Below are 12,247 nucleotides of genomic sequence, written 5' to 3' on the forward strand. Positions count from 1 at the left end.
CAGAGAGCTGTTCCACCTAAGTAGCCTAAAATTCCATATCCAAATTTCACAGAAAAATATGTGTTAGGGATATATTATTTTATCTCCTTTATAGATGAGACTTGCCCAAGTCGTTCTAATAGGAATGAAGCCTGTGCACCCCTATGTGGTTGCGAGCTACACTGGCGATGGTACATCCCTTCGGTAGGGTCGTCCATGCCAGACAGGTCAAAACCGTAGGCTAGATATAATACATACTTGGGCAGGATGAGTTCGTTAGCATTCTGGCAGTCATCCTAGGAGAAGGAAACTCTAATCCCAAACCTGGGCAGATGGAGCTCGCTTAGCCCCGTAAGGCCATCCATCTAAGAGAAGGTCACTCTAATTAAACCTACATCCTGAGGACCTTGCCGCCACCATCCAAGTTCGCTCAGCCCTGGCAGATGAACCTTAGGATTAAAGGGTCGGTTCAGTTCTGTGCATACTGCATCTCACCTAAAAAATCCACTGTGCAGGCTTGAAGGTGAAATAAACACTTGAAGAAAAGTACAAAGATCAGTATTTACAGAGCCGTAGTGCTGTCTACTCTCTTATCCGGTTCCGAATCATGGGTCATCTACCATCACCACCTGCGACTCCTAGAACGCTTCCATCAACGCTGCCTCTGTACAATCCTAAACATCCACTGGTCAGATTATGTGACCAATACATCTGTTCTAGAACAAGCAGCAATCACAAGTATTGAGGCCATGTTGCTGAGAACACAACTCCGTTGGGCAGGGCACATCTCAAGGATGAAGTACCACCGCCTCCCTAAGATCTTGCTTTATGGTGAACTTGCCACTGGCTGCTGCAAGAGAGGAGCCCCAAAGAGAAGATACAAGGACTCCCTGAAGCAACATCTCAGTCTTGGCCATACTGATCACCATAACTGGTCTACTCTGGCCTCCAATCAGGATGTCTGGAGACACATTATCTTTAACGCTGCTGCTTCCTTTGAGAAAGCATGCAGGATCACTCTTAGGAGAAAAGACAACACAGAAAGAATCGTGCCTTGCAGAATATACCACTAACGGAGTCTTTCCGCTGTGCCTTTTGCAACCGGACATGTCTATCTCGTATTGGCCTTTTTAGCCACCAACGCACTTGTAACAAATGTGGGTAGTGCCCTTCCCAAATCTTCGTTCACGAAGCCTACCCATGAATGAATGAAAGATGAGAAAGTGCCTTTGTTACTTCGAGGAAATAATATTAGTCAGGAAAAATGTCCAGATATTTTACACATTCACATAACACAAAAGCATTACCTATCACAGTATCTTGAATATCTGCACTTGCATGCATTCTCAGGTTGGAAAAAATCAGTCACCCAAGTTTTCAAACGTGATCTCAAGTAACTCCAGTCTCCGCTCCCTCACAGCTACTGCAAAAAATTACCTTTGCCTTGGCCAGAACCAGGACACTACAATAGTTATATTTTGAACTGAGGAGACGCATCTTGCTAACAAGGTTTTTTGAACAGCATTTTGCTAGGAATTTGTTCAGATAATTCTTAAAAGTCCTAATTTATTAAACTCAGCTGCCTTTCCAATAACCAGATTTCTGTCAGTTTCTTTAATGAACTCTTTAGAGTGAGATATGCATGACATAGCTTAATGGATACTTTCCTACTATGTGTTCAATGAAGTTCTTAATCTACTCAAGTAAGGAGAATTCTGAAACTGTTTTAAAGGATCAATTCCCATCTCATATTGAAAAACACTGTAACATCTTTAGATCACAATGAATTTCCATAAACATAGAGTAAATAGCAGAGTTTCTTGGAAAACATATATAACTTGTCCACGGAAGCAGCTTACTTAATTTCACTCTGTTAAAGGAGATATATCAATTCTGGGAGAGTAAAAAAGAATTCATAGGAAGGCTCTTTATTTCCTTTGGTTTACAAGAAGTCACTGATCTATTGAAATAACACATTTTAAAATTATGGTGATTATCTTCTAAGTAAAAAGTTACAAGTGCATCTTTTAAGATTTTTAAAAACTTTTAATCATTGTGTAAATAAAAAGATGTGCAATAAATTTCATTTTAAGAATCATTAAAGACATTGAAAAATTTGTGAATAAACAATCTTTTCATCCTCGTGCATCAGGAAAAGCAGTTCTAATTATGATGATAACAAGCAACTAGCAAGTATACTCACCTGAATCCCAGCTCCCTCTGGTACTGTGATCTTCCACACACAATTCAGATTGTTGTCATAAGGCTCAGGGTAACCAGGAGACAAAATGGTCCCTTTGCGCTTTGTTAAAATACCACCACAGGGCACTGAAAGGAAATGTATAAGGCAAGAAAAGAAGTACGAAGCTTCAGAAGTGAGAAAAGTTATAACAGATTATACAACGTTCAGCTATCATGGCTGAAAACTTTTTAAATTGATGCTACATTAAAAAAATTATATTTGCCTCAGGAAAATAAAACTTTATATCTCAAAAACCTTCTTGACTAATAAAGAATAAGGGAAGATTAGAATTATGTCAGTTTCCTACCAGACGGAATCACGCTTATATATCCCTTATTTACCTGACCTTTAACAAAGTGAAATCCATTCCATTGTCTCCTAAGAGTCTTACAAAGAATAGCATTTTTTAGGGGTTAACAATGAAGTTTGAACAGTTGTGTGTTGTATTTGTATAAAAGATAAAAGTGTCACCAAAAAAGATGATGTTTTTTCTTAGTATTGCTACTTTGTTGTCTAAATAATTAATAACACCAGTCTGAACTCCTTGACTGTTCTCTGCTTGTATGAGTTATTCTATTACAGACTGTGGATCTATTGCATCATTAAAGAATTTGCAAAATCCTTGCAAGACTGCATTCATCACGTCCATGTCCATGGATTAATGAAAGTGTTATGCATGAAACAGGACAGGCACATTAAGTACCATGAAGTTTCTCTTGTTCAGCTTGAATGCATCTTGTCTAGATCATTAGATGCTCTAACAGGGACAAAGGATATTAAAGCTTAATCTGCATACAGATATTCTGTTGGTATTTTAGCAGTTGAAGGAAAAGATTGATGAGATGGTTTGTCAAATCCATTAGAAGCTAATGTATCACTTCTGTGCAACACTACTAAATTCTGAAGGGATTTCAGGAGCTGCAGATACGAGAATTTAGAAAATGGAAGAATACAACTTATCTTAATAATAAATATTGTAGCTACATTTTGTGTGGCATATAATGGATAGAATCTGTTTGGAACTGCACAGATAAATTAAAGGCTAGTGTCATTTAAAGTGTTTAAAAAATTGAACAGACAGAATGATCAAGTCCTGTGTTCAGTTCTGTGCCACTCACTACAAGAAAGACATTGAGATGCTGGAGCAAGTCCAGAGAAGGGCAACAAAGCTGGCGAAGGCTCCAGAGAGTAGGTCCTATGAGGAGGAGCTGAGAGATCTGGGGTTGTTTAGTCTGAAGAAAAGGAGTCTTGGGAAGACTTATTGCTCTCTAAAACTATCAGGAAAAAGGTTGTAGCAAGTTGGGGGTCTGCTTCTTCTCCCAGGCAACAAGTGACAGTACAAGAGGAAATGGCCTCAAGTTCTGCCAGGGGAAGCTTAGGTTGAACATCAATAAGAATTTTTTCATGGAAGGGGTGGCTAAGCATTGGAATGGACCACCCAGGGAGGTGATGGAGTCACCATCTCAGGAAGTGTTCAAGAAATGAATAGATGTGGCACTTAGTGCTACGATCTAGTTGACATGGTGGTGTTTGGCAAAGATTAAACTCAACGATTTTGGAGGTCTTTTCTGCCTTTAATGATTCTATGATTCTGTGATTTTATGTCTATTAGCTGTAAGGAAATATTGAAATATTCTCTAGGATTAAGGCAATTTAATATGGTCATGTCTACCTCTTCAATTATTAAAATGATTTAGTTCAATGCAATTTTCACCTCATATGCATTCTATCACCTCTATTGGCATAGGGATTCTCATACAGAAGGTGGCCTGTAACCCTTCCTAGTCCAACTTGCTTAGAGACAGATAGCTTTCTCTTCAATAGACTAAATCGTGTTAAAATATCAATAATATATTGTGATCAATGTTCAAAACAATTACTTCAACACTTTGTCAAATTGTTATATCTGAAAAAACAAATGGAATACATTTCAAGGGGAAAAATAGTACAGTTCTATTGATTAAACTGTAATCCCTGAGAATAAATGAAATACAGCTACCTACTTCATCTTCTTATTGATATAGAAATTACAGTTGTCTTACTGTGCCTGAAATGGTCTAAATAAATAATATTTGTGTATAAAAGCTGTTTAGTCATATTTTATAAATATTACCCCACTGATACTTAACCTTGATCTTTATCAAGACTTTAGTATTTTGGAGAAAAATCTTTTACTTTATTGAAAACCACTCTACCATGCACCATCAGCTGATTAGCACAGAAGATTAAAAATCAACTGAATGCAAATATGTTCTTTATTTTATTTTATTTTATTTTCATCTAATTACCTAAAACTCTGTTTATGTACTTCTTAATGCTAGAGTCAATATAATAATGTCTTTTTTGTAATGGGTTGCAATAATTTTTATAAAAAAATTTGTTCTCTATCAAGAAAAGTAAAGTAACTATAACTCATACATATGTTTACTGTTTTGGTTGAGAATGGAGTTCTTCAGATGTCTTCATCCTCGAAATTAATAGTTTTCAATGTATTCAATTTGCACAAAATTAATGTATAATGCAGTTAAGTAGTGCAACACATAGTACAAGTGGAAAAGTTTGATGGTATTGCAAAAACATTTGTGCAAATGATATCCAAATTTGATTAATTTTTAAACAACAGATTTTTTCCATATTAAAAACCAATCCAAATTCTAATAGAATTTAACATGTAAATATGTCATATTTGCCCTTGACATAAACCTATGGAAAAATATAATTTTATCTCTTTACTGTAGGGATTTTCATTACTATTACTAGATTTCCACTTGGTGTAAATCAGCTTATAAATGTCAATGGATGTATATTAATTTAAGAATATAATTTTGAGATTTTAATCTTGTATAACTAGAATCAGTTAAAGTATATTTCCTGAAATGTTACTGCTTCTTTCCTGGCAAGTAATGTAATATCAGTGTTACTATTTCCAAATCTTTAGTGTAGTAGTTTCTTTCTAATAACTTGCAATGTCTTGCTAGAGATCTGCAATGTGAGAGTATCTTAGTCTTGCAAGTCAGGGCACCAACTAATATTTCTGAGTCTTGATTAAGGGACAGCCAGGGACTGCCAGTGATGTTAATATAAGAGAAGCTATCATATAATTCATAGCAGCAGAGTATGTTCATGAAACCTGTGAAATGTCACAGCAAGGTTAGAATTGAAAGGAGAATAAAACTTGTCCTTGAATGAAGAAGAAAGTGAATGAAAGTAAGCAAAAATACTGTACAGATGTCAAAGAACAAACATATTCAGTTAGAAATGGTCTACACTTTAGGCTGTAATTAGTTCTATTAAAAAGCCTTAAGAACTCACCAACACATGTAGGGAGTGAATCATTCCATTGTGCCAATGCATTTGGTACTGTATCACATCTAATTGCTGTTGAGCCATGGAGGATATAGCCTGGATTGCACTCAAAAAGAACCAATGAACCAACTGCAAATTCATTTCCAATCCTTTTTCCAAATCTTGGTTCAGGCACAGAGCTACACTGTGTTGCACTTGTTCTTGGAACAGCTGCAAATATACAAACAATTGTGTATTCTTAATTTTAGATTTGGTGAAGGAATACAGATTTTTGAACCACAAACATTCAAAACTACTAGAAGAAATATTCAATGATTTCCAAGTTAAGAATGTTTTCATAATCCCCAAATGAATCTCAATAGAGATTGCACACTTTTGATGTCTGAATTACTATTTAAAAGAGCATAGCACAGATATCCTTGCCAAGATTAGAAGTAATGCATAATATCCACACCAAAACCTTTCTAAAATGACACTGATAAGAAATACTACCAAGAAACACTCAGCTAATACAGGATTTCAAAATAACATTTTGTGTCAGATAGATACTTATATTTATACATTTGAATTTCTAAATGTGTATTCTGAGTGTCAGATCAGGATTTAAATGTAATGAAAGAATGAAGTTGCAAGTATTGAGATATAACAATTTCTGTATTTGACCTATAGAAAAGCAAATAATGTAAATCAAGAAAAGTATCTTAATAACAGTAAGATCACTTTTAACCCACAGGTAATAATATTTACAGCTATTCACATTTAAATTGAGAGATAAACCAGTGTGAACACCGAGATGGATCCAAAATTTGTCAATCAGATTAGCAAACAGAAACAGCAGCTTTGTATGTGCCTTCTTAAACTTGAAACTACTCTTATGCTTATTAAGTACAAAAAAAACATGTAGAAATACGTGTTTTGTAATATCAAAATACTTAGAATATATTAGAATATAATATATGTAGATTATACAATGATTTATTGTTAACAGGCTATTGCTTTCCTCTGCATTCTCAGTCTGTTTCTCTCTGATGATTTATAAATGAATGGTGACGAACAGAATAAATGTACACATTTTTCTAGGTTGTCTCACCTTGATAAACGAAATGAAATCCTTTAGCTGTTATTGGTCCAACTGAGGTAAATCTAACTGTGATCTGGTTCCCTGAGCTCAGTGGAAGGGATTCACCTACTCAAACAAAGAAAATACAAAGTTATTATAACCACTTTTTACTAAAGATGAGTTCAAAATACCTGTCAACTTCTTTGCAGCTAGAAATAATACTCCTCAAATCCTGTTCTGCCTCAGTAAACTTTGCAAGATATATGCTTTTTCAACACTTTATGTTGGCAGTATTATGTCATTCTAGAAAAGGAGGGGCTAAAATTCCTCTCAGTTACCAGGAGTAGTTGATGTTTTTTTCTTTACCAAAACCAACCAAACATACAAAGTCCCAACCAAATAAAAAAAAGCAAACAACTCAAAATACAAAAAACAAACCCCTAGCTCTCTTAATTGAGTCAATATGCAATTAATCTATATGATTTTATTTTGCTATAAATAGCCACTACTTTACCCATTTCAAACTACTCATTAGATAAAAGCCATAAAGGCACAGAGTAACAAATATCCTCAATAATAGCTAAATAGCTAATTAGAAGAAAAAAAAGCTAAAAAAAATAGATATAATTGTAATTAATTTTATTATAGTGTTTAGGCTTTTAGTTCAACATCTGGATTTCATATGTTTGCTTGAGTTGAATCTAAGCAAATATGACAAGCATATTTTTCTTTTTTTTCATACAAATCTTTCTAGGTTAAAAAAAAACCAACAACAAATAAACAAAAAAACAAACAACAAAAACCCAGTTTAATGACAGTTCTATTAAAGGATACCTGAATGAGATCCTGAGAGAGAGGATAACAAAGATGACTGTAGAGTTGGACCATCATATACTTCAACCACATCATGGAGTGATGTCTGGAAAAACACAAACTGGCCAAAAACAACTGACCAAATAGAAAGGAAAAGAAGCAAGAGGCACCAGTAGCCAAGGGAAAAACCAAAAGCACAACCAAAGCCAAACACAGGGAACAGATTGAGAAAGGGAAAAAAAAAAAAAAGAGACCAAAATATACATTAATATATTGTTTTAAAAATTATTAAATCAGCAGTACTTGTGCTGAATATTAGTTATTTTCCATACCATTAAAGCAGTAAAAGGATAAAACTATATATAAAAGAGACAGTGGAGGTACACAAGCCATACATGTACATATAGTTGTTAAAACATTCTAGTAATGAGGGAACAAAACAATTTTGCTCCCGTTGAATATACCTTCCCATTCTGTGCTCTCCCCTATCCGACACATCTAAATTCTCAGTGTAATGTTCTTTATAATACAGGCATATTATTATATATTGTGTTTTTTTAATTACTTTGTTGATAAGCCTATGTAATTTTTACTTACCCTAGAAAGTTTCATTTTTCTTAAGAATATTAACATTCAATGCATTTTTACCTTTGTGAAATAAATGAGTAACTGATTCAAGGTAACGAACACTTCAGAACACATCTATTGAATGACAAATAATACTATTTTTAAAGTCACAGTAGTAAAACAACTCAATTCAAGACTTATTTTTGCACTTAAGTCCAAAGGTTTGTGCAGCACATTCACATCACAGGTGTTTTCACTTTCAATATAAGTAAACAGTGAAAAGAAAAAGAATTGCTTGGGTTAGTTCTGACCCCAGTACCTTGAAAACATTTATATCTACATCACTGGCAATGGAGGGGAAAATTTTTTAAGGACTATACATGTCTAAAGGTGGAGGTAGTGAGATAGTTTAGGTACAGGAACATCTATAAAGTGAAAGAATCAGTTCTGGTTCATTATCCAGGTTAGACATTTTGGGATAAATATTTTAATGCCTTGCTACTAGATTATATTTTTTTGTCAAAACTTCTACTATGTCTTCATCTGGTATATTTAATTATAAAAGATGAAGCTATCAACTACAATTCTTTCAATTTATACACCCTTAAACCTTTTAAAACAGTACATTAGAACTGCATTGCCTTCAAATTGCTGACTTTTCATTTTGGTTTTTTTTTTCACTAATTTTTTTAAAAAGGCAGTTCCAATTTCCTAACTCATCATCTTATTACATACTCTTTTCAATTTTTAAAAGAAAACCAAGAAAACCTCTTTTTGAAGAAAAGCATTGGACGTTACATTTGTAAATGGTTCCAACAAAAGTGTTGGAACTTTGGAAGATTTTTGTGCATTTTTAACAAGAACCAAAAGTGAGATGTCAAATTATATTCCTTATTTCTTCTCCAATCTCCAGAAAATTAATAATTGATGTTTTTACTAGCTCTGCTTGTTTTCAAAATAATATTTAGCTGGATTCAAGTCTTCTCCTTGGTGTTGCTAAAGACAATTAACAAAAATTTTAATCCAGCCAAGCATTTCTCTCAGATTTTTACTTTTATCAAATCTTATGTTCATACTCAATGAATTTCATTTTGCCATTGAACCAAGTAAAGTTCCTTGAGACTTCCATTGTTGTTTCCCATTTTGAATTAAGTTTCAAACTATGTACAAAAAATTCAGACAAGTGCTGAGGTACACATAACAAGCACATGTAATTGTTATCAAGGGTTGTATCCTGGGAAATCTGTAAAAATAGAATTGATAAGCTATATTTGTATTTTAATGAATTATTATAAAATATTTACATGGCAATTATACCATAGGGTGAGTCAAATTCAAAGGCTTTCTATGTTTCATAAGTATTTCAAGACTGTTTTTGCTTCCAGCTTTGTCTTGCAGCTTTTACTATCTAAAAGTATAACAGTGAAGAAAGTGAATTAACATGTTACTTAAAACTGGTTATTTTGGAAAGAGAAAGGTCCACACATCATTTGTGGTAACTGTTTCTTCAATATCAGTTGTGCATTTCTTGATAAAGTACAGAAAAAAATATGAGAAAGTAACCAAAAGTTTTCATTGACTTAAGGTAAAATACATTAAGAAGAAATTTGAGATGAATAGTGTGGCTGAGACATCAAAAGAATTGAAAAATAGGACCTAGTGGCAGGATGTGTTTAATATGAAACAGCAGAAAGCTCAAGTAAGGGTTTTTGAGCCCACAGTTTTATGATCAATATAAGTTTAAGTGAATCAAGCTGCTGCTTCAAGTCAAGCAGGAATACAGTCTAGCCAGTAGGGGAGACAGAATTTAGATTCTGTTCCTTCCTCTTTCTGTGCCAGGATATATATAATGGCCAGTCTTCGCGAACAAAGATTTTGGGGAAAGGTCTTTTACCTTTCCAGCCTGCGCAATGGATTTTTTTTTTTAGGTGAGACACAGCCTGCGCTGAACTGAGCCCACCCTTTAATCCTAAGGTTCATCTGCCGGGGCCAAGCAAGCTTGGACAATGGCAGTGAGGTCCTCAGGACGTAGGTTTGTTTAGAGTGACCTTCTCATAGATGGATGGCCTTACAGGGCTAACGGACTCCATCTGCCCGGGGGACTGGCTGGATTCGAACCTGGGTCGCAGAGGTGAGAGTCCTGCACGCTAACCACTAGGCCACCAGGGGTCCCCGCCAGGATACTGACTGTATTAATTAAACTGTGGAATACTGTAATGTATAGTGACCAACACCTGACTAGCTCAGATTACGTCACAAGAAGAGAAATTCTGGTCATTCCAGAATCACGGAATATGCTGAGATGGAAGGGACGCACAAGGATCATTGAGTCCAACTCCTGGCCTGGCACAGGACTATCTTCAAGAGTCACACCATGTGCCCAAAAGTATTGTTCAAGCACTTCTTGAACTCTGTCAGGTTTGGTGATGTGACCACTTCCCTGGGAAGCCTGTTTCAGCACCCAACCACCCTCTGGGTGAAGAACCTCTTTCTAATATCCAGCCTAAACCTGGTGACTACTTTCAATCATCTTGACCATCTCCAATATTTGGAGAAGGTGACCAGGACTATTTGCTCTATCACTTTCCCAGCTACAGAGGTGAGACCAACTGGCCTGGAGTTCCCTTGATCCTTCTCCTTGCTGTTCTTGAGGATAGGAATGATGTTTGTCTTCTTACAGCCTCAGAAAGTTTCTTCAGCTGTCATGACCTTTCAAAGGTCCTCTCGTGCATCCCATCATGTCCCATGCATTTTTGTTTTTCCAGTTTGTTTAAGTGCTGTCTCACCTAGTCCTCTGCCAAATCATTGTTTCTCTATAACTTTTCTACTGGACTCAGAGTTCAAGATTGTTTTACTGGTAAAAACTGTAGTTAGGAAGACATCTATTAATTCACTTTTCTCTGCATCCCTTTCATCAGGGACTCCATCCCATTCAAGAATAGACCCCCATCTTCCCTACTTTTCTATTTGTTGCTGAGACATCTGTAGAAGTCTTTCACGTATCTTTCCAGTTTCAACTCTAGATGGGTTTTGGCTTTCCTAATCCCACCTTTTTAAGCATTTTTATTTCTTCCAGGACATGGGACCTTGCTTCAACCTCTTAAACTCTTTTTCTTTTTTTTTTTAACTTTAAAATTTTATCACTAGCTCCTTGTTCACCCATGATGTTTTTTCTTTTTTTGCTACCTTTCCCACTTTGCTTGATATCCTGATTATTGGGATAGACCATTCATGATCTTAATGTGGTGATCCCTGAACATCCCTGTATTTCCTGGACTTCTCATCTTTTCATGGCCTTATACAGTCGGATTCTTCCAAAAGAGGTTCCTCTCACTTCTGACCCAGTAAGTAATTAAACTCAACTCAAAATTCAAATCTTTACAGAGAGAATATAATCCTTATATTCTGATCAAGTAATGGTACTGATCAAGTAATATATACCTGGGTAAAATATATTTATTTTATATATTATGACAGCTATGGTTTCTAAAGAAATACTCAATAATTTACATGGATATCAATAGAATTAGATGATAATATAATTCTTCACCTTGAGGTTCCTGTTTTTAGGGATATTTTGTATGCCTAATCATTTATTGAACTCAGAAAGCTCTAGTGTAAAATCAAGTACATTACTCATGTAATTCCCTTGCCTTTACGATAATACCAGAAGAACTAACACGGATTAAACATTGTTATTACATAAACTGAAATATGCATTTTGTACAAGCCCTCCTGGTGAAGCTCCTGATATTTGCTTCAAGGCTGAATCAGCATTTATAATGACATTTATATTAATAAGTCTTTTCTACTATGTCTAAAATAGGTTTCTTCTAACTGTGAATAAAAATTAAAGGTGTTCAGGTGTCTAACAGTTGTGAATACACATAGGTCTAATTACAGAGCTAGAGGACCTCCTCAAAATTTGAAGTTACTCTGCAGAAGCTAACTTCTCACAGTTTCAAACATAATTTCTGCCATCAGTATAAATAACCTTTACAAATGAGAGTTTTGTTCACAACAGCATGAAAACTTTATTTCACAGTACAAAAACCCCCAACATCTGCCTCTACTGATAGCTCCATCAGCTCCACTGATGATACCCTCTCTTTGCTTATGATTTAGTTGTGATTTTTTTTTTTATGAAGTCCTATAAAGGAATTAGAATACCATATTTAATTCTTTTTTTGAGAAAAAAAAAAGAGAAAAAAATCCACATTTTTGAGAAGCTATGACCTTTAAAAACCAGGGAAAGTGAAATCTCTCATTAGAGAAATGGT

At 34.9% G+C, this 12,247-nt stretch overlaps 1 protein-coding gene across 6 annotated transcripts in view; it reads right to left on the minus strand.

Annotated features, from left to right (window-relative positions):
- CSMD3 (CUB and Sushi multiple domains 3) overlaps positions 1–12,247 on the minus strand; it is a 621,549-nt gene that overhangs the window by 116,506 nt on the left and 492,796 nt on the right. For 4 of the 6 annotated variants that reach the window (XM_027684440.1, XM_027684436.1, XM_027684439.1 and 1 more), the window contains 4 exons: positions 7,422–7,535; positions 6,618–6,713; positions 5,534–5,737; positions 2,183–2,307 (listed from right to left, as the gene is read on the minus strand). In XM_027684440.1, the coding sequence (XP_027540241.1) occupies positions 2,183–2,307; positions 5,534–5,737; positions 6,618–6,713; positions 7,422–7,535 (539 nt within the window). Of the gene's footprint in view, positions 1–2,182; positions 2,308–5,533; positions 5,738–6,617; positions 6,717–7,421; positions 7,536–12,247 lie in introns of all 6 variants that reach the window. The other 2 variants (XM_027684441.1, XM_027684437.1) reach the window with 1 other exon arrangement.

The sequence above is a fragment of the Neopelma chrysocephalum genome, unplaced genomic scaffold (assembly GCF_003984885.1).
Source record: "Neopelma chrysocephalum unplaced genomic scaffold, ASM398488v2 Primary Assembly neopelma1_66, whole genome shotgun sequence".
NCBI classification, from domain to species: domain Eukaryota; kingdom Metazoa; phylum Chordata; class Aves; order Passeriformes; family Pipridae; genus Neopelma; species Neopelma chrysocephalum.